At 39.6% G+C, this 24,004-nt stretch overlaps 1 protein-coding gene across 1 annotated transcript in view; it reads right to left on the bottom strand.

Annotated features, from left to right (window-relative positions):
• LOC127627669 (probable E3 ubiquitin-protein ligase HERC1) overlaps positions 1-24,004 on the bottom strand; it is a 109,960-nt gene that overhangs the window by 51,842 nt on the left and 34,114 nt on the right. Inside the window, 24 exon segments of the mRNA XM_052104141.1 lie at positions 414-568; positions 731-971; positions 1,263-1,383; positions 1,784-1,981; positions 3,393-3,631; positions 5,684-5,732; positions 5,844-5,919; positions 6,312-6,609; positions 6,804-6,975; positions 9,286-9,412; positions 9,878-9,989; positions 10,642-10,815; positions 10,913-11,125; positions 11,538-11,729; positions 12,634-12,766; positions 13,110-13,262; positions 13,507-13,722; positions 14,613-14,738; positions 17,409-17,574; positions 20,621-20,755; positions 21,089-21,260; positions 22,101-22,245; positions 22,478-22,605; positions 23,793-23,936. Coding sequence (XP_051960101.1) covers positions 414-568; positions 731-971; positions 1,263-1,383; positions 1,784-1,981; positions 3,393-3,631; positions 5,684-5,732; positions 5,844-5,919; positions 6,312-6,609; positions 6,804-6,975; positions 9,286-9,412; positions 9,878-9,989; positions 10,642-10,815; positions 10,913-11,125; positions 11,538-11,729; positions 12,634-12,766; positions 13,110-13,262; positions 13,507-13,722; positions 14,613-14,738; positions 17,409-17,574; positions 20,621-20,755; positions 21,089-21,260; positions 22,101-22,245; positions 22,478-22,605; positions 23,793-23,936 — 3,885 coding nt within the window.

Here is a 24,004-nt window from a genome sequence, read left to right as displayed (position 1 = left end):
TTGCAGTCTCTAGGCATGATCACAACCAACAAAAATAGATTGGAAGTGTATGAAATCATGATCGCAAAGGAGACTGCTGATGTCAAGGTTTATAGTAAAAAAGGAGATAGACTTTGGTCTGTTCTCACCCAAAACAGATTGGATCACTTCAGAAGACATGGATTAAACCACTGGTGTCTGATGGATTACTTTTATGCTGCATTTATGGGATTTTTGGAGTTTCAAAGTTTTGGACCCCATTCTCTTGCATTGTATGGAAGTGAAAGATTTAAAAAAATCTTTGTGTTTTTTGCAGAATATAGGGAGTCTAGAGATACTTATTTGGGATGGCATTAGGAGTAAAGTAGGACAGAATTTTCATTTTTGGGTGAACTATTCCTTTAAGTACTACTGGTGTCATTGGAATGACTCACTCTCTTGTTTAGATGTCTCCTCTTGGATGTGCTCTGTGGAGTCCCTCTCTAGCACCTCCTGCTGGTGGACAGCATGTAATAAACACTGTAACTGCTCACTCATCACATCCATAAGAGCCTGGGACACATCCAATGGCAGAGACTCCTCACATGAACTGGAGAAACATACAAGAGACAAATATACATGTATTACCCTATCACAATGTTCATGCATTTTAACAACTATGATCTTTTAATAGTAAATCTGAACTAAAATAAGAGGTTGTTCAGAAATGTCACTTTCGGTTTGTATTTAATAATCAAGTCCATAGTCACACCTGCCAGCAATGCCAAATATCTGCAGGAGTCTGGCAGCGGCCAGTTTCACCGCCCCACCCAGCTGCATGTGACCCGACATCGAGGCGGCAAGCCAGCGCTGGTTGACCAGCACACAGGTGTTATCAGTCAGTGTGGACAAGATCTCCAAAACACCACATTTAATAATCACCACCAGATCTACAGGCTGATAGTGAAAGTTGAGAGCGAACACTGTTGCTAACAGCAGATGCTGGTAAGAGCCTGAAATTACACAAACAAACGCATGCTAAATCACTGTTTATTATTTTTTGACAACCAAGGAGCGTCCTCCTTTAAACAAGTCTGTTGTGGGTTGTGATTGCCAATGAAGGGTACACCTCATGCATCCTCCGAATTCCCGTGAAAGAAGGTCGCATTTGAAGACTGCATTTGAAGTGTCCTACTCGCTTTTATGAAACGAGACAGCCTCGATGACATATGAAGCCGACAAATGCGACCTCCAAACGAGACTTGAATGTTTTGTTGCATGTGTCTTTGAGAAGCATTACCCACCTGCCTGTTCTCTCTCTAGCGCCATCTTCTGTCTGAGCACACGCACCAGCTGCTGGTAGAGCATGTGAGCTGCAGACTGCAACTCCCTTTGAACAGCTAATGGAGCTGATTGAGTACCAGCCTACAAACACACACGGCAAAGTAATTTCAAACATCTGAAGTCATACTTCAATATACTGTATGTGCAGACCTCATCTAAAGCTGATGTTCAATCAAAATGGTAAAGATATCAATAACACTTAATATCACTGTAATCTGAACATAATGAGAGGGTTCATTTTAAAATTCCTCATTTGTTTACCAACAAACAAAGGCTTGTTTTACCCTAAAATGAGCAGTTGTCAAAAATTATTCAGATTTATTTTTATAGAAATAATTTAAGTTATTGCATGTTACATTGGCTTCCTATGTTATATACATTTTAAATGAAATCAGTGCCTGATAAGTATATCAAATCTTAGTTGTGCAGATCCACACAGCTGCATTGTATTTGTGTCTCTGTTATAATCAAATAGTCTTACGGTGTAATGGTGAATCTCGTTGTTGAGTGCAGCCAGACTGCCAGTGATAGGTGCTCCAAGACCAAAGCATCCAGAGAGGAACTGCAGCTGCACTGACTGCAGGAGGCCTGGGAAACGAGGGGGCACCAGAGAGATGGTGTTCTTTTCCTCCATCTCTGACAGGAATGAGGAAATCTGACACAACGCCTCCAAACGAACCTGAACGAAGAGTATGAAAAGGACAGTAGTGACTCTAAACCATTATTGGTACTCAGTGACAACATTATATAATTGTTTTTATATATATTTACCAGGGTTTTTCCTAGCTCAAAATGAGGTGGTACCATCCTGATCATGTGCACATATACACTTGTACCATGCCTTCCACTGACTGAAGCAAATACTTAACCTCAAATATGTTCCTTGTTTCGAATAATTAGATCATTGAAGAAGATTACAATTATCAACTTTTGATAAACAAAAAAGCTAACCTGTTCATCCTTATATTAATGAAATACAACATAACAGCTAATATGTTAATTTATAGTTAACAAACAGAAAACTTGATTAACCTCTTAAAACGTCAATAATGGTTTGCACTTATATAGCACCTTTTTTAACCTTAGAGGTTACCAAAGCGCTTTACACTGTGTCCCATTCACACATTCACACACCAATGCCATGCAAGGCGCTATTCTGCCATTGGGAGCAACTTGGGGTTTAGTGTCTTGCCCAAGGATACTTCGGCATGTGGAGTCATGTGGGCAGGGAATCGAACCGCCAACCCTGCAATTAGCAGCCGACCCGCTCTACCACCTGAGCCACAGCCACCCCATACAAAGATAATCTCTGATCTCAGGTATGTGGGATGTCTTACTGTACTCTTATATGTTTGACCAAAAATAACGGAGTATTTCTTTCTGTTGTTATCAGGGAACAAGTCAGGTGATCGCGGCGGCGCCTCTGGTGACCACATAGGATTGACTATGTTATGATATCAATATAAAAAAATAACTCAAACAGGAGCAATTCAAATATTGAATTTTGGGGGCATTTCCGACCCTGCATGGTGCTGTTTTGAGCCAACACCTGATTAGCTTGCTTGTTGTTAAGCTTAATGGAGGGCTATTGGTTAATGCTGGCTCTATAGAGATTTTTTATAGTGGTTTAATTTCACAGCAGTGGTAAACAATGTCGAAGTTTAGGGCAAATATTATCCTTACCTGGCTGTCACAAATGAAGGCTGGTCAGGAAGACTTTGATGTTGTGTGGAGGCTGTGACAAAAAATGTCAAAGAGGGGGACGGGCACGGGCTTGTGTGGTCTCGCAGAATTACAACTTAAATGCAGATGTTGGGCATACGTTTAATTGAGAATTGATGCCAAGAGCCAAATTTAAATAAAAACTAAAATACAAATTACTTGCAAAAAGGGCACTTATCTAGTGAAAGAGGCAGGTGCTTGAGCACCAATTGGGTTCTATCTGTGCACGTGACTGCCTGCCTGAATTTCGTCGACAGTCGGTGGCATAATTTCATAATTCTCCATGCAGGAAAAACCCTGTTTGCTAAATACACTTATTTTGACTTATTTATAAGAATGTAAAATGTATCTGCCATGGATTTAATCACCTGGGCTCTTTGGTGTTGCTGTGCCATGGCAACTGTGATGGCTTTGGGGTCTGCCTGTGCCACTCCATCTTTGTCCATCAGAGAAGAGGTTCGGAGGAGGCTCCCACACAGGAAATGGAAGACTTGGCCCAGGATGGGTGTGCCGCCTCCACCCGGACACAGTACGGTGGTGGGACTGATGCACTGACGCAGTCGTTCCCAGGCATCTTTCATGATGCCCAGAGAACACAGCGGTAGGCCTGGGGTGAGAGACAGGATCTCATATTTACGAGAAATCAGGCATGAGAGGTCAGTGATGTGAAAGATCAGATGAGTGATCAGACATGTGAGAGATCAGATATGGTAAGATTAGACATGTGAGAGATCAGATATGGTGAGATCAGACATGTGAGAAATCAGATATGGTGAGATCAGACATGTAAGAGATCAGATATGGTGTGATCGGACATGTAAGAAATCAGATATGGTGAGATCAGACATGTAAGAGATCAGATATGGTGAGATCAGACATGTAAGAGATCAGATATGGTGAGATCAGACATGTAAGAAATCAGATATGGTGAGATCAGACATGTAAGAGATCAGATATGGTGAGATCAGACATGTAAGAGATCAGATATGGTAAGATTAGACATGTGAGAGATCAGATATGGTGAGATCAGACATGTGAGAAATCAGATATGGTGAGATCAGACATGTAAGAGATCAGATATGGTGTGATCGGACATGTAAGAAATCAGATATGGTGAGATCAGACATGTAAGAGATCAGATATGGTGAGATCAGACATGTAAGAGATCAGATATGGTGAGATCAGACATGTAAGAAATCAGATATGGTGAGATCAGACATGTAAGAGATCAGATATGGTGAGATCAGACATGTAAGAGATCAGATATGGTGAGATCAGACATGTAAGAGATCAGATATGGTGAGATCAGACATGTAAGAGATCAGATATGGTGAGATCAGACATGTAAGAGATCAGATATGGTGAGATCAGACATGTAAGTGATCAGATATGGTGAGATCAGACATGTAAGTGATCAGATATGGTGAGATCAGACATGTAAGTGATCAGATATGGTGAGATCAGACATGTAAGTGATCAGATATGGTGAGATCAGACATGTAAGAGATCAGATATGGTGAGATCAGACATGTAAGAGATCAGATATGGTGAGATCAGACATGTAAGAAATCAGATATGGTGAGATCAGACATGTAAGAAATCAGATATGGTGAGATCAGACATGTAAGTGATCAGATATGGTGAGATCAGACACGTGAGAGATCAGATATGGTGAGATCAGACATGTGAGAGATCAGATATGACTGGTCAGGTATGTAATCAGATACATCACTGAGATCAGCCTTGTGAGGAATCAAATATCTGAGATCAGACAAGTTAAAGATCAGAAATTTGAGATCAGACATGAGAGAGATCAGATATGTGAGAGATCAGATATGATAAGACATGCAGAAGATCAGACATGTGGGATTAGACATGACTGATCAGGTATTTGTGATACAGATCACTGAGATTAGTCTTGTGAGAAATCAAATCTGTGAGATCAGACAGGTAAGAGATCAAGCTTGTGAGAGATCAGATATGGTGGGATAAGGCATGTGAGAGATCAGGCATGTGAAAGATCAGATATGGTGAGATCAGGCATGTGAGAGATCAGATATGGTTAGATCAGACACGTGGGAGATCAGATATGGTGAGATCAGACATGTGATAGATCAGACATGTGAGATCACATATGTGAAAGATTACACATGTGAGAGATCAAATACGGTGAGATCAGACACATGAGAGATCAGACATGTGGGATCAGACATGATTTATCAGTTATTTGAGATTAGACATTTGAGAAATCAGACAAGTGAGAGATCACGTAAACTAATCAGGTATTTGTGATCAAATAGGTAAGATCAGACAAGAGATCAGAAATATGAGAACAGACATGAGAGGTCAGATATGTGAGATCAGACATAAGAGAAATCAGACATGAGAGAGATCAGACACATGAGAGATCAGACAAGACATATCAGGTATTCAAAAATCCGATATGTGAGAGATCAGACAAGTGAAATATAAGATATTTGGGATCAAATATGTAAGATCAGTTTTGTGAGAAATCAGATATGTGAGAGAACAGACAAGATAGAGATCAGAAATTTGAAAAAAGGCATGAGGTATCAGATATATAAGGGATCAGACATGTCAGAGGTAAGATATGTAAGATATTGGACATGCGAGTTTTGTGAATACACATTGCACCCACCCATTTTATTCTTGAATGACCCCGAGGTACTTCTAGACTGATCTGTTGCCTTGGAAAAAAAGAGACAGATAAGAATACCAATGAGATATCAAACAACAAGAATCAAGGCGAGATCAATTCATCCATATTAAACAAGAAAACATGGCAGAAACATCAATACCTCTCTTTCACTGAATTTTCTCTCTGATGACTGAAACTCCATATTTGTGCCAATTCCCTCATTGTAAAGTGGAGACCTGTGAAGAGGGAGTTTATCACTTATACATTTCTATTGAAAGACATATGGGTAAAATATTACATAAAAGGAGACGCTACTAAGAAAGTTAGCCTCAGTTACCATTCACTTCGACTGAATGGAAATAAGACTCGATGAAAGTGATTGGTGACTGAAGCATAACATTTATTTTTGTGCTTCACGGAAGATAGAAAGTCATACAGGTTTGGAACAACCTCAGGGTCGATTTTGGGTGAATTATCCCATAAAAAACTACTATGACTCTATTATAAAGTGTAAGGACAACAAGGAAAGTACAAACTTTCTCCATTAAATGCTCATTTACACAAAGTACACACACTCACACACACAGATGCAAGCAAACACGTTTTCCAAATGTACACAAACACAGACCTGACTGAGTTGTTCTCAATATGTGTCTGTGGCGACAAGCTCTCCTCCTGCCAGGCAGCTCGCACTCCCAGTAGCAGGAAAAGGCAGCGTGATACCAGCAGGTGGCAGGCCGCAGGGAAGGACAGACCCTGGTCGGTGGTGCTGTGGTGGTCCCAGGGCCTCTGTGGGGGCTCTCTGTCTGGAGTTCCGGGGCTCTCGGTGCTGCTGGGTAAAGTGCTGGTACCAGACGACTCATAGACGGTCTCGTTCTGTTGGAGCTGCATGGCTTCACGTGTGGCCAGGAAACACTGCAGGACCTCTGTGGGATGGAGGAAACATACTCAGTTTTGGACATTATAATTTAAGTTTAAAACATTCAGTTTCACAGCATCCATTCATCCATAGAAAAATTAAAAAAATTTAGAGATTTGACAGATAAACCTTGGCCTATGGTTTAACAGAGAAGCACACAGTGGCTGTGTGAGGTAAAAACACAGAAAACAGTATGTTTACCCGGCAGGTACATACTGCTGATGCTGGGTGTCTCCTCCTCTAAAGGATCATCCTGGTTGTGTTCAGCTGTGTGGAGCATCTGGCTGCTAGGATCCTTGTCTCGCCCGGTTTGTTCTTCTGAGCTCCCTGCCTCCTGCCTCTCCTCACTAGGGCTCAGAGATCCCAATGATGCCTGGAAATGAAACAGAGTTGTGAATGGTATACTAGTATTGATACATGTATAGTGTATTTTCCTGTAGCTCAACTGGTAGAGTATGAGCCATGATTGAACTCTTGTAAAACAGCTGATATATATACAGTTTATACTTCTATGGCTATATTTTCACACGCAACGACCGTGCGCAATGTCTTATCCAATTTTCCTGAGAGCACTAATTCTAAGTGCAATTTTCATGCCAGCATAATGCGCAAGTGAGCATAGGTGAGAGTGCTATCTGTGGGTGTATGCACGTAAACTGTGGGTAAGACTTTTCAAAAGCACGTCTTATCTCAAAATTCCAAACTCAGTTCCTCAGTTCCCTTCATAAAGCAGCATACAAAAGTATGCTGCCCTACTGTAATTCCATCAAAGCCTATGTTACATGCTGATATAGCAGCCAGAACCCCTTTTATGGTTGAGAAGGCTTTTCCCTTTTCTATCAAATCTTGTAGAAATGACAGTATAACAGCAACTGAGCACTGATGGGGAATCTTGTGTTTATCTCCGCACCAACGCTCAAACACACTCCATTTAAACCCGTACAAAGATCTAGTAGACGATGCTCTAGCATTCTATATAGTCCTAATAATATTATGGGGCAACCCAGTTGCGTTCAAATTGAACCACTCACTGGCCAGGCCCACAATGCCATGCGATCTGGATGAAGATGAAAAATCTCCACATGTCTGCGATAGCAGGTCTCTTCACAACGGAAGAGGCCACGGCTGTTCGTATAGCATATGAATAATCTCCGCCAGCCAATATTTTCCCGGCCAGCACGGAGCTATTGATATCATTCGCAATCCCCTCTCTCTCACTCTGAAGAGGGTTGGAGATATCAATGCTATCGGTGGGAATGCATAAAGGAGAATGCGCGGCTATTCGTGTGCCAGTGCATCTATTCCAAACAATGCGTTCTGATCCTTCAGAGAAAAGAACAGATGGCATTGAGCATTCCCTTGAGACTCAAACAGATCCACTGTCGCCCTGACGAACCAGCTCCAAATCTGCTCAACCACTTCTCTGTTTAGTATCCACTCCCCATAAAGAGGATTGCCCCTCGACAGCAAATCTGCAACCCGATTCATAATACCCTGTACGTGCATCGCTTTCAGGGATAAGAAGTGGGCATTGCTCAACAGAATCAGTTTGCATGCCAATGTGTGCTACCACTGTAGTGTTGTCCGTTCTCACAAGAACAAGACACCATTCTAATAAGGGAAGAAAATGCTTCAGGGTTAAGAAAACCACCAGCCTTTCAAGATTATTTATATGGTGATTGGTCAAATGATGACCCCATTTCCCAGTTAATATCCTGCCTTTGTGAGTGCCCCACAACCGGACAGTGAAGCATCTGTAGTAATGACTTTTCTAGCCTGAACAACACCCATGGGGACCCCTTGAATCAAAAAGGATGGGTGTTTCCAATGGCACAATGCCAGCACTGACAGCACCCTCGCACTCCTCTGATAGTGATGTAATGGGTCCAATCTCAGAGAGGCTACCTAGTGTTGAAACTCTTTGAAGAATAATCAGCCTAGTGGGATCCTAGCCCGACAGACTAGCTTGGCGTGCTAGCCTGCACCGAAGGCTCTTCATGGTGAAGTGCGCACAGTGCTCACATGGTGCGGGGATGTTGATCGCCGCTTGGGCATGTTTCAACCAAAGACATGCAGAGCAGAGCAGACCTGGTGTCTTTGAATGAGATCTTATTTCCGCAAGAGCGAAGAGTCCCCCACGCTAGCCAAGGTACTCTGCTAAGAAAATCCTATATGAGCTGGTGTGCAGAATGTAGGAATAAATCGAAAAACACATGGTGGCCTGTAAATCGACACAAAAAACTCAGTTCTGGAATGATCAATCTACAACCAGTGTGGAGGCCGGTTGTATAGAGATCCAGGCTTCTGAAGTGAAGTGAGAAGAGGTTTTTGAATGACGTGATGATGCTGTATTGCCCTTTTTTACTGGGAAGTGGAGCCTCTTCCCAACACAAGCGTCACTTCTGCCAGCCGATAGGGGCTGGCATAATGTAATAGGGCTTCTAGGAATATGCAGAAAGGGCGTATCCCATAGTGAGACACCAAAACGTATGCTTAAAAGAGAACCAGTTGCACCTAGACTCAGCTCATGCTTGCACAAGCCATACTCATTGACTATGCATGTATGACTTAAGGCATAGTGCTGCGCTTAGAGCTAGCGCTCATAAAATGTTTATTGATTTCATATATGAGATTGCATGATATCTGTGTTGCGATTTGTTCATTCGTTTGTTGTTGTATTTACCTGTTTGGTGGCAGTTGTAGGTTGCACATTGGCTGTGTTTCCTGCACTCTCTTTATACGATAGCAAACTACTGCGAATTTTATACACCACTTGATATATCTCAGTCAGCACTTCACAGGGCTCATATCTGCACACACACACACACACACACACACACACACACACACACACACACACACACACACACACACACACACACACACACACACAGAGAGAGTTAATGGTGGGTTTACTCCAGTGGTTCAATTCTGCTGCTGCCTAAATGCTGAAGAACGTTTATCTAGATTCATAACTGTCAATTCATATTCACTAAACTCTCACTCTTACAAAGGGGCCATTATAGCTGAGCCATTTATCATGCATTAAACAGCACAGTACAAAGACTCAGAGATCGAGAGAAAGAATGACACATTAATATTCACATCATAAGGAGTCATTCTTTAAATAGAGGATATACAGTATTCCTTAAATCTGGGTCACTTAATTACAGAGTTAATTATACAAATGGCAGAAAGGAGACATGAGGAGAGAGAAGAGTAAAATAGAGATCTTGGAAAAGAGAAAGAGAGAGAGAGGTCTGAATCTCACTCACTTATCCTGCCAGTACGCTTCATGAAGGCCGGTGTGTTTGAGCAGAGCAGCCAAACTACATCGACACGCCGTCTCTAATAAGGAATCTCCCACCGAGCCACCACTGTCCCAGTCTGCATGAAAGCACAGGCACAATATAAAACAATATAAAACTAAGGATGTTGATTAAACATGTTAATTTAATGCAAATAATTATATAAAAAAATTATGCTGTAAAAAAATGTATGTAATTAATCATGCCCCCTGTACATAAATTCAGTAATAAGGAATATTCCTACTATGGTAAATGGTAAATGGTTTGCACTTATATAGCGCCTTTTTTAACATTAGCGGTGACCAAAGCGCTTTACAATGTGTCCCATTCACCCAATCACACACACACTCACACACCAATGACGGCAGAGCTGCCATGCAAGGCACTAGCCTGCCATTGAGAACAACTTGGGGTTCAGTGTCTTGCCCAAGGACATTTCGGCATGTGGAGTCGTGAGAGCCAGGAATCGAACCGCCAACCCTGCGATTAGTGGCCGACCCGCTGTACCACCTGAGCCAACAGTTGTATAATGACCTAATTTCACTATTTTAATTTTACCTTTACATTTATGCATTTGGCAGACGCTTTTATCCAAAGCGACTTATTTTCTGTTTGGTTATGCTAGTGGTTCAGATATCACACACTTTACCATTTAACACATTCCGGCAAATAATTTCTTGAACTTTTTTTTCATATTCTATAAACCCTATCAAATTCTGACTCACTCTTACCTCTACTTGCTGCATACTCCTTCATCTTCCTCCAGAGGGCGCTGGCTGGTTCGCGTGGAGCGCCAAGGGCGAGTTCCAACAACGTTGTGTTCTCTTCCGACAGACACAGTTCTGCTATCCTCACATCCCCGCAACCCATGAACACAGCCTCAGTTAGCCAACCCATCACACAATCTACAGGGAAAACACACAAAAACATATTTAAGTACATGTGTATGTGCAAACAACAACTTATAAACAATACGCTGCTCCCCTTGTGGCAGGTTATTACCCAGCTGTTCAAAGTCTATCTCCAGCCCGTTTCTCAGGAGTGGGTTACACAGCCAGAATTCTGCCGTCTTCTCCTGGATGGAAGGGGGCAGGCCCTGCACCATACCTCCCAGGCATCGGCCAATAGCAAGTGCCACAGACCTCTCCAGGTCCAAAAGCCACGCCCAGTCATCTGAATCTGGCACCAGGATTGGCTCTGAAGTTTCGGATGCTTCTGTAATTTACAGTACCATGTGATTATGTCTGATTAAGGTATACACTGAATGCAATGATTCTAAAGAAGATTTTACATACTAAAGGCCGTTCAGCAAGCCTGAATGTTCCTCATGAAAACATGCATGACAAGATTTTAATATGAATAATGCATTTCTATGAACTCATTCACACTAAAACATCAGTTGTTCGTGTTTGGAGGCCACAGAAGACTTTTTATTTTACTTGTTCAGATGACAACAATTTTATCCAGATACCCAACTTATTTCATGTAACTCTGTGTGAATAGTTAATATAATATGATAAAGTGTTCCTAAATATTTTATAATTTTGAGTTACACCTTTTAGTCACGTGTTTGTAGAATTTAATAAATCCTGGAAGAATTAGTTCTGTTGTGTAATTTGGCATTTACCGTGTGCGGTTCCCTCCAGCTCCATGTCCTCCAGGTGTGTTGTGTTGGGCAGGTAACAGTTGAGCTCGTTGAGGTGCTCGAGCAGAGTGAGCAGGTGAGGAAGGAGGGGCCTAACGACAGCCAATGGCAGCAGGAGCAGAGAGTATATCACCTGACACAGCAGACTGCCCGCCATTGAGCCAAAAAGCACAACTAGAGAGAAACACACTCAAGCTTTAATTATATGACATGAAATCAACACAACTAATGATGGATGGATGGATAAATAAGATATGCAGACAGACAGAGATGGATGGATGCATTCAAGGATGAATGGATGGATGGATAAATAAGATATACAGACATAAAGAGATGGATGGATGGATGGATTCATGGACAGATGGATAAAACAGACAGACAAAAGATGGATGGATGGATGGATGGATGGATGGATAAATAAGATATACAGACAAAGAGATGGTTGATGGACAGATAAGACAGATGTGGATGGATCAATGAATATATGACTAAGACAGACAGAGATGATGGATGGATAAAACAGACAGAAATGGATAGATGGATGGACGGATGGATGTATAGACAGATAGATAGATAAGACAGACAAAGATGGATGGATAAGAGACAGATGGATGGATGGATGGATGGATGGATGGATAAGACAGACATGGATGGATGGATGGATGGATGGATGGAAAAGACAGACATGGATGGATGGCTGGATGGACAGATTGATGGACAGACGGAAGGATGGATAGATAAGTCAGACATGGATGGATGGATGGATGGACAGATTGATGGACAGACGGAAGGATGGATAGATAAGACAGACATGGATGGATGGATGGATGGACAGATTGATGGACAGACGGAAGGATGGATAGATAAGACAGACATGGATGGATGGATGGATGGATGGATGAATAAGACAGACAGACAGACATAAATGGTTGGACTGATTGATGGATGGATGGATGGATGGATGGATGAATAAGACAGATAGAAATGGATGGATGGATGGATAAGACCGAGAGAGATGTTAGATGAATGGATTTAATATGAACTGCATGTATGTGAGTGTGTCTACACATAGTCTTACTGTGTAGTTTGTTGATGACATGTTTATCTAGTTTGCTCTCCTCCAGCAGTATGGTAGATCTCCTAAAGGTCTCAGCAGCATACGGCAGCAGCAGACACAGGTGTTTGTGAAGCAGAATAACACTGCTGTCATCCTGCACAAACACACAAAACACTGCTTAGGCAGACCCCCTCCATCTCTGGGTTCCAGAGACAAGCAGCCTGACATTTTATTTCTTAAAACTGAAATCCATTGGCAGCACTACCACTACAAACAGCTACAATAACTCCATACTTACATTTTACACTTTATTTTAAGCATCAGGTCTAACTTAAATAGCGCTGATGCATTGCTTGTAGATTGTTTCTTTAAATAATTGCTGCTATATCATCTTAACATTTACTTCCTCCCTGGCCACTTACCCTAAGACAAGCCTCATAAGGGCAGGTTTGAAAGGAAAATCATTCAGAATTCTGATTATGAGAGCTAATTTTTACCCCAGCGCTGGTGTGGATGTAGCAGTGGGCTAGCAGGTGTCTGTGCAGGGCTGACAGCAGGTGATGAAAGTGTGCCGGGGCCTCCGTCTGTTTTTGAGACTGACTGAACTGCTGTTTATCACTGTTCTTCTCCAGTTCCCCAAATGCACGCTCCTACACAAACATTGAGAAGAAAAAAACAGCCCATGATTTATGTATTATTTTGAATTTTATTTCACAAAATATGCAAAATGAAGTCCTTCTTAATTTAATATATTACCTATATTCTGAAATATTTCACTTGATTGGCTACCAGTTAATCATATTTAGTAAGGTTCATTTGAATATATTTAACTCAAATGTAAGATTTTCATATTTTTCCTTTTAGCAGAACATCTACAGTGTGTCACAGACTAACCGTATAAAACCCGATGCTGAGCAGCAGGGTCTTCAGGAGAACTTCAGCCAGGTGGAGGTTGTCTGGAGCTTCTGAGTTTGAGCTGACACTTCCTGTGGGACGGTCAGGGGTGGGCGGCAGGCCTGCGCTCAGTTCGCCAGGTGTGCTGTACCCCAGCAGAGATGCCACATGACTCTGTTCCTGCAGGCTGTTCAGCACCATGTCTAGCTGAAGACGCTGAAAATGGGGAGATGACAGTTGGTAGACCACTAAATGTGATTGAGAATGTGTATGTTTAAGAGACTGTGTATGTTTAAGAGACTAAGTACACTAGAGTGTCTGTAAGGACATTATAGATCTAAGGACACCAAGCACATGCTTTTGAATCAAAATTAGTGAAAATGTTTATATAAAATAATATTATTCATCTTTATGCTAAAAATGCGAAATGTTTTCTTTTAGAGGTAGGGTTAGAAAATAAATATTTTCTGAGATAAGCCCTCAAATAGCAATAATTCAATATATAATGATTAAATAATTATAATCAAAATATTATTAATATTATAATTCAGATAATTAACACGCATTGCATTACTGTGGCATACGAGTAAAGCATTAGTAAGACGATCCAAAAAGTTGCTTTAGAATGCAATAAATTGCTTTTTTTCATATTACTGAACTTAAGCCTATTATTGGATTACAATCCACGCTTCGCAATTTAATTTGTCAATCTTTTGTAGATATATAGATACACATGCGTCAGATGGACGCCTCTGAAGCATCTTAATTTGGTTGCGTTGTGTCATAAACTTAGTGTGTTTTGTTGTCTGTACAGCTGAGCATTGCCAATACAGCTGGAGTTTCGCTTACTGCCCCCTGCTGAAAACAGGTGATACCTCAAGCTTGAATTGCTCAGTCAGGGGACATTTAATGGATGCTTAATTAACACATTAAATCAAAAGCCTTAATTTATATTTAATTTTGACTTTATTTTTTTAATTTTGAATTTTTTATTTACAAAAATTTTACATACTGTATATTTAAATAAATATTGGGACTATAAACCTAACAAACTGAAGTATATCTCCCTATTTAAAAACCATGAGTGTGCATTAGTATGTGTGTACCTGTCCTCTAGAGAGGCTCTCCCAGCTCTCTGGTCCCTGAGGTAACAGAGAATGCAGCAGCTCTGTTCTCTCTCTAAGAGGAGGCAGCAACAGAGATGCTCCGATGGACAGTGTGCTCATTACCGCCTAAACACAAACATAGAAAAACACAGTTTAATTAGCATGGTACAGGGCAAGATTCATATACTGTGACTCTGTAAGACGACTCAGTCTACAGCAATACACTGTACTCTTAAAGGTTGTGATTGTTGTGTCCTCAGAAAACTCCTTAAAAGATTCTTTGAGTACTAAATAAAACAGAGCCGGCAGATTCCCTCATCTCAGTTTTTTTTTTTATATGTGTGGAGTCTCTATCAGTATATCAAGGCATTTTCATTGGTTGAAGTTGTTTACTTGTGTATCAGTAAATCTACCAATCTTAAGTCTGGAAGATGGTTGTCCAAATAAAAAACAATAATATACAGTTCTAAAGGTAACCATATGCATGTACACATAACAGATGTCTTTAAGGGTCCATCTTTGAACTTAATAAAAAAGTACAGAACTGTTGTGTTTTTTGAAGGCAACAAAGTAGTGAGTAGTGATGTCAATGATATACACCAGGTGATTTTGTGATTACATTATCTAGTACATAGTAATTTTGGAACTTCCGATAACTTTGGAGTTTTGGAAATTCCGGCAATCCCAGCATTGCGGACGTGACATTTGCAGTGAAAACCAGAAATGTAACTTTACAAGTACTCATGTAAGTACTCATTGCCAATATATCTAACAATTTGTATGTATAAGCATAAACCCCTGCAGATAGAGTCTAGATACGTGTTTTTCCCATTTAAGGAGTGGTGGTGGTGTAGTGGTCTAAAGCACTAAACTGTTAAGCAGAAGGTTGTTGGTTCGATCCCCACAGCCACCACCATTGTGTCCTTGAGCAAGGCACTTAATACCAGGATGCACCAGGGGGATTGTTCCTGTAATAAGTGCTCTGTAAGTCGCTTTGGATAAAAGCGTCTGCCAAATGCATAAATAAATATAATTTAAATCTAGAAATTAACTTGGTTCATGAACCTGACAAAAAATTTGTTTTTGGCAGACCACACACTCTGTGAATTGAAATGCACAATCCAGAAATAATAACAGCCACATAATGTAGAATGTATTCATTGTTGTTTTCACAAAATTAGGAAAAATGCCATTACAGACATGATATATCTATGTAATGGACAAGACAGCTTTCAAAGCAACTCTTACTTACGATACAAAACCATCTAAAACACTTTGAAACCTTCAGACGTAAACCTCTGAGATATTGGTATGATATCCATCAAGGCAGCATTTAATTAATCTTTAATTAAGATTGAAATTGTGATATAGCCTTTTCACGATTACTAAACCACAAAATACTGCATTTTAAAATGTAGTCTGTTGACTGCTTCAGTCAGTGCTGTGTGAGCGAGCGGCACCAAAATCCATTTCAAAGCAAGTCAGTCCACTCGGCGGCCATCTTTAAAATGCTCCCGGCAGTGATGGGAAGTAGCTTCACTACAAATAGCGAGGCTATTAGCTTTACTACAATTTTGAGTAGTGAGGTGGTAGCTTTGCTAGTTTTTATATCAATTAGCTTTTCAGTAGTGAAGATACATTTTTGACCATGTAGTGGCACAGCGTTGACAAAAGCTACACGCTACATCATGCGTTGTACACAGTTTTTACTATCACATGTTTTGAATCAGAACTAAAGATGTCCAATCACAAATGAATCACTCATCTGAGTCAGTTCTTTACAATGAATTGGTTGCATGTGATAGGCAAGCGGTCTGAATCGGTTCGCGATTCAGTCTGAATGACTCGGACAGCTTGCGAGCGCACTGCTGAAATTGTGCGTGCTCTCACTTGCCAATACTCACAGAATATTTTAAAATACAGAAGATAAAGATCACAATCAATGGAAACCAAACCTGCATATGCGTCTTATTGTTTGCCAGTGATGAAGGACTTTATAAAGTTCAGCTTGTAAACGACTTCTACAGCTAAAGATGTTTTACAACCAAAAGAGTATAAAAACACTTATTAGCCTACATGAAAACACAAAAAAGTACCATGGACATTACCTGGGAGCACCATGTAAATACAAAGGTGATCATATGGTACTCATACAGTATAGCAAAGTACCATGGTATTTTATTTTTTTTAATTACCTTGATATATATATATGGTAATCATATATCAAATTACCATGGTATTACTCTCTGATACCATCAGAACTCACATTGTTATTACCCAGATATGCTATCACACACACACACACACACACACACACACACAAGGAATTTGGTCTCTTATCCGTCAAATTTCGTGCTGTCTCTGGCTGTCTACAAAACTCTGGTGGGTGTCTTCATGGAAAACACTAACAAGCGTTGTACTCGGTGGATTGTCATTTGTAACTGCAAATATCGCAATAATAATAAAATTGATTCTTGGAAATATCCACGGCCATGTTTCAATGTTAGTTTCATAAATACCACCCTCTTTTTGCTACCTTGCATAACAATATTGAGACATTTTACTTAAAATAATGATTTACTTGTTTCTTATAAAGAGAGTTTTGTGGTGACAAAACCTTCTACGGTGACTTTAGGATACTTACTATACAAATGCAAATAGATATGATGATATATGTGAATTAATGTACATTCTTAATGCAGCTGACCCCTCTGTAAATGAAAACAAGATAAAAACTTAACCAGAAAAAATTTAACAAAAAGTTAAGAAATTAAAGGCCAGTATTACATGCCAGACCTGTTGTATGGAGTCTGGTACACTGGAATCGATGAGTCTGAAGAGCAGATTCCTGAGGGGCCGGCCCTGAGCACCCAAAACTGTTGCCCCTGTTCCACCTGCATGGGCCAGAGACAGGTGGATGGACAAGAGTTTCATACACGACAGCACAAACTGATGATGTTCCCTGCATAAAAAGAAAAAGAAAAACAGAAAGAGAGAGAGTTTAAAGTTCTAGATAGATTCTGGAATGACCTTTACTGAGTGCCATATGCTGCCCTGACCCCACGCCTGTGGGTATGTTTATGGTGGTGGGCCAGTGCCAGTAAACTCTGTGGGTGTATGTGTGTGAGGGTTTGTTTATCACACCCCTGCTTTGTGACTGTCTTTTACCAGCCGACACTGTGACGCTCTATGAAGATGTTGAAATTACATACATTTAATGATTAATTATTTTAGTAGAAGAAAGTGGTATTTAACCAGTTAACAGACCCGTCAGATACATTTTTGTCCCTTAAATATTTTGTACCTTTTACAGCCTCTAGATTTTCTTTTTTAAGAAAAATTGCAATTATGTCATCTTACTCACCCTCATGCTGTTCCAAACCCTTATGACTTTGTGTCTTCCATGGTACATAAAAGATGATGTTAGACAGTATGTTATAGTCTATGTCACCATTACCTTTCTCCATACAATGAAAGTGAATGGTGACTGAGGCTAATATTCTGCCTCATCTAATTTCGTGTTCCGCAGAAAAAGTAATATGAGATTGCTGAATGATGACAGACTTTTCATTTTTGGGAAACTATCCCTTTAAATAAACCAGGTTATAAACAACTTAAGATCTATTAACAATATTTGTGGCATGCTATCGAGTCTAGCACAATAGTCTCATGGTAGCCTCACGCTAAAACAGTGTTTGAAAGTGCAAGCCCTATGCTCTCACTTAAAATATTAAACTTGGAAAAAAATGTTTTTTAGCAAAAAGTAATTTGTTATGTGTGAACTGTGTCTTATGTTTCTGAATTATGTAGTAATTCTTAATTAAGTAATTTCATACCTATATTGTGAAAAAATTAACATTACAGTATTTCTTCGGGGCATAACTGCTTATTAAATATGTAAGCGTTTATCTTGTTACACATATAACGATTAAGTATTATGGCTACACTTTCAAGACATTTATAATGTTTTAAACGTTTCTCAAAGTCTACCATTCTAAGTGCATTACTATAAATCAGTTTACAATATATTTTACAGATTTAGGGAAATTAATTTCCGTAACAGATGCTGGATTAAGTTGTAGTATTTAACTGGGAATATTCCTTTGAGACAACATATTGTCTCTGCCTTAAGAGATAATGCCACAAAGAAATAAATGCTCTGACCTTAAGGTTAACCATGCATAATTTACTAGTTTCAGCATCAGCAGAGACATTCTTATATAATCCACATGACAGCTTTTCAGTAATCTTAAATCTTGAAATCTACAGGGGATGGATGGATGGATGGATGGATGGAAGAGATATACATAGACGGATGGGTAGATAAATGGATAAGCCAGACAGATAGAGATGGATGGATGGATGTATGGCTAGATGGATAAGACAGACAGAGATGGATGGATGGATGGATGGATGGATGGATGGATGAGAGAGACAGACATGGAAGGATGTACGGATGTATGGATGGATGGATAAATGGATAAGCCAGAGAGACAGAGATGGATGGATGGATGTATAGATAGATGGATAAGACAGACAGAGATTGATGGATGGATGGATGGATGAGAGAGACAGACATAGATAGATGTACGGATGTATGGATGGATGAATGGATAAGCCAGACAGACAGAGATGGATGGATGGATGGATGGATGGATGGATGGATGGATGGATGGATGGATGAGAGAGACAGACATAGATGGATGTACGGATGTATGGATGGATAAATGGATAAGCCAGAGAGACAGAGATGGATGGATGGATGTATGGATAGATGGATAAGACAGACAGAGATTGATGGATGGATGGATGGATGGATGGATGGATGGATGAGAGAGACAGACATAGATGGATGTACGGATGTATGGATGGATGAATGGATAAGCCAGACAGAGATTGATGGATGGATGGATGGATGGATGGATAAGACAGACAGACAGAGATGGATGGATGGATGGATGGATAAGACAGACAGCAATTGATGGATGGATGGATGGATAAGACAGACAGACAGAGATGGATGGATGGATGGATGGATGGATGGATAAGACAGACGGATCCGCAACCGAAATCGCGATACAAACATCCACGATCCATGCGTCCTGTCTAACGAAAAGAGCGCCACCCTGTCACTCATTGTGCCCTTGAAATCCACGATCAAACAGAGCATGACGAGAAATACTCTACAACTATAGCTAACATGAAGACAGCCATCCTGCAAAACCTCTCAAGCAGATACACAGAGGAACAGAATTATCTGTTAGAGAGTACTGTCTTGGACCCCAGATTTTGATCATTGCCCAGATTTTGATCATTGCATACTGGTTCGATTTGTTCTTCAACTGGAGGAAAACCTCTTTGCGTTGTTCAGGGAGTAAGTGGCTCCCTGAACAACAGAAAGAGGTTTTCCTCCAGCTGAAGAACAAATCGAACCAGTTACAGCAGGTATGTATGCATTACTAATGGTGTGAGAAACTGTGTATTTGCATTTGTGTGCGTGTTTGTCACTCCATTTGCATGTTGGTGTACTGTAACTGTAAGTAACCTAAACAAACCCACAAGCTGTTTGTGTTGAGTTGAACTAACTTGAACAGAACAATATTTTTTATAATGTTTTATTATTTTTGCACTTTTACTGCTTTAAGAATTTCTCTATTAGGTTTCAGCTACCTTAATTCTAATTTCATGTTAAAATTTTATTTTTTATTTTAATTTATTATTTTAAGTTTTATTGTTCAGTGACACCTAGTCAATTGTTAATTTACATACAGAAGGTTAAAATACAACAAAGAAAGTTATTGAAAATTGTTAATGCTTTTGAAATAAATCTGTTATTTGAATTTGTTTCATTTTTTACATTTTGTTCAAAATATTGTGATGCGTATTGTATCGTGAACCCAGTACCGTGATACGTATCGAATCGTGAGCTGAGTGTATCGTTACACCCCTAATAGATAGATGGTAACTGGTAAAATTACAACCAATATGATATCAAGTGGGTTTTGTACCTCTGAGAATGGAAAGGGGCGGGCGGTGTGTCACCACTGATGCTGTCGCAGTAGCGTTCCAGGAAACTACGCAGGTATGTAAACGTGCTCTCCTCCAGATCAACACAAAACGGCCTGTGCCAAGCCACCAGCTGCCTGCCAAACACACAAAATTCACACTCATTAGTGTAACAATATAAAGAGCAAACAAACAGCTCTAAACAATGGGACATGTAAATGCTATCACATTAATGCATTAGTGCAGATTAATGCACAATTATATTACTGCACTCACTCCGGGTGGAAAAATATGGGTTTAGGTTTGCATAACAAATGAGAGATTGTTGTTGGCACCAAACCACTCATTAAAACACAAGAGTACTCTAATGTACTCTCTCATCTCTTAAAGGGATAGCTCACTCAAAAACGAAAATTGTCATCACCCTCACGTCTTTATAAAAATATACACTTCTTCCTCTCATTCCTCACCTGTCTGTAGGGACAGCTGTCCAGGCTAGGCTGTGGGAGGTGCCTGCAGTAATCTGCTGTATTGACACCCCTTCTAAACCAATCACCTTCTTGGGTTTGGTGACTGGCGTTGAAGTGTGGCCCTGCCCACATTGTCCCATGGCATTGTTACCCCAAGCAAACACCTCATTCTCTGTGACACAAAATGGAAATATTCAACTATTTTCATGGAATAACAAACAAAATTACATTGTATTATTTTATCCAGCATTGAGAATGTTACTTAAAAAAAGTAATTCACTATAAATTACTAATATACTAATAATAATAATAATAATACAACTTCTCAAAAATTGTAATTAGATGACTGACTTTATGGATTACTTTCAAAAGTAATCACATTACCAGTTATTATAAATTATTTTCACATAACATTTTTGATTTACCAATAAATAATTCTCAAAATAATGTCAATATATTTCCTCCTTGTTCACTGACTCGTTAGGTAACACACACCCTTCTGATGTCACAAAATGCGAACAGATGTATAAATTTACGCAACTTAAATTTTAAATGTATTCTACATTTAAAATATTATTTTAGAAATATGTGAAACCCAAGTAATTAAAAGCAATTAACTTAAAAGTCTTTAACTGTAATCTGATTACAAAATTTAGAAATATAATGCACTACACTACTTTTTGCACTAATACAGTAATTCGATTAAACAGATTACATCCAACACCATTTTTATTATACAATTTAAAAAACTATTTTTAAGAAATGTTTTGCTAAAAGAACTTTGCATGTTATATCATAAAATAAATTATCTAATGCAATAATAGTCATGTGTCTTAAGTGTCTGAATACTTATTGGGGCCAATCAGTGTATAATGAACCATAGTGAAACCATTAAAACCAAAAACTGTAGGAACATTTAATAATGTTCCTACAGTTTTTGGTTTTCATGCTTTCACTATGGTAGTATGACTACATAAATAACTTGTCCTGTCTATTACTCCATCTTTCTCACCATGGGACAGGGCGAGACAGTGACTGTCTCCACAGGAAATGTCAATGATTTTAGTAATGCTGAGCTCCTCGATCAATCGAGGTCTGAGTGAGGTGGTTTCAGATGAACCACAACCCAGACACGAGCCACAGCCCCACGCAAACACCTGAAACATACAAACATACACACACACACACACACACACACACACACACACACACACACACACACACACACACAGACAGAGTAACATAGTGACATTAGAATGTTTATGAGTGTAAAACAGAGCATGTTTAATGTCCAAGTTAATATTTGTAGGATAGATGTAGTTTGCATTAGCATATACACTCATTCTCAAGTGCGTCTGAGGTTGACATTAAGTGTGTTTGTGTATATACCTGACCAGCAGATGTCAAAGCCAGTGATGATTGGCTCCCTGCACAAACTTTCCTGATAATAAATCCATGTAGGGCTTCAATCACTTTAGGTCTGTACACACGGTTTGTGTCCCCGTGTCCCAGTTTACCTGTAATACAAAAACACAATTCACTGGGTTCACTTTCAGAACCACTTCCACTTTTATGGTGTTAAGTTTCCATTGGTGGTTCTTAAACGTCTCAACCTATGTGGATGAAACTGAATTGACTATATGACTATATGGGCATCGCAAAATAACACAAAGACAAAAAATAGCAAAACACATTGAAATATTGTGTTTGACTCACTGATTAAAACACAACAACAACAAACATAGAATGCAACACAGTGTTATTATCGTAAACCAAAAATTAAATAAAGATTTGTTAACTGAAATAAAAATTTAAAATAAAACTGAACTAAAATATATTTTCATAATGAAAAATAAAAATGATCTAAAATGTATTTTTGTTTTAGATTTATACATGGTATATTATATAATTTGAAACTTTTAGAACCTGCCTACATCAAATAAAAATGCCATTAGATAGCAATAAATCTAGAAAGCCATGATATCAGTTAACGCAGCCATGAAATACTAAAACTAAAATAAAAACTAAAAACTAAACTGAAACTAGAAGACAGTGAAAAAACTAAAACTAACAGTTATAGGGTGAAAACTAATGAATAAACTAAATTTAAAAATATATAGACACAAAAGCGAAAAAATAAATAAAAACTGCAATAACTCATTTTAGTTTGATTTGTGAACAAATGACAATTAAGAGCCGATTCTTTTTAACAAATCAGACAAAAGACTCACTCATCTGTGTCATACCAATGGGTAAACAGTTTGTGTATGTGTGGCTATGTGGGACTGAATGTGTAATTACTGATTGGTTTTTATGACAACGTTAGTTGAAGATTCACATATGAAAACATATGTACCATTCATTGTTGCAATAAATAGTACTTTAATTTAAAAATAAACCAAACATTTTTGTAGAAAGTTAGGACAAATGAAATGGTGGGAATTCCTCAAAAGTACTAAAAGTTCGCTGTCCTTTTCTGCATATCGCGGCGCGGCGTATTGTGGTCCGTTCTGCATAATGCAGCGGCTCATTTTAGCTTATCGCGGCCCATTCGGCACGTTTCAAGGCCGACCCCCACAGCCCATTCGGTTCTCCCGATGGCCAGTTCGCCCCTGATCGGCCCCAAAGTGCATCGGCCCACCGGGAAAATGCCCGGTATGCCAGATTGCCAGCCCAGCCCTGATCATATGATACATCTGCATACCGTTGTCCCCTCCTCCAAAGGACCAGACGATTCGGCCGTCCTGAGCCACAGCAATGGTATGAGAGCTGCCACAGGCCACCTGACCCACCCCACTGATATCCTTCACCAGAGTGGGCACGTTACGACTGTGACTGTCACTATGACCTACATGCCAGACAGAAAGAGAGAGAGAGAGAGAGAGAGAGAGAGAGAGAGAGAGAGAGAGAGAGAGA

The sequence above is a fragment of the Xyrauchen texanus genome, chromosome 34 (genome assembly GCF_025860055.1).
Source record: "Xyrauchen texanus isolate HMW12.3.18 chromosome 34, RBS_HiC_50CHRs, whole genome shotgun sequence".
NCBI lineage: Eukaryota > Metazoa > Chordata > Actinopteri > Cypriniformes > Catostomidae > Xyrauchen > Xyrauchen texanus.
This window is presented reverse-complemented; position numbering and strand designations above follow the sequence as displayed.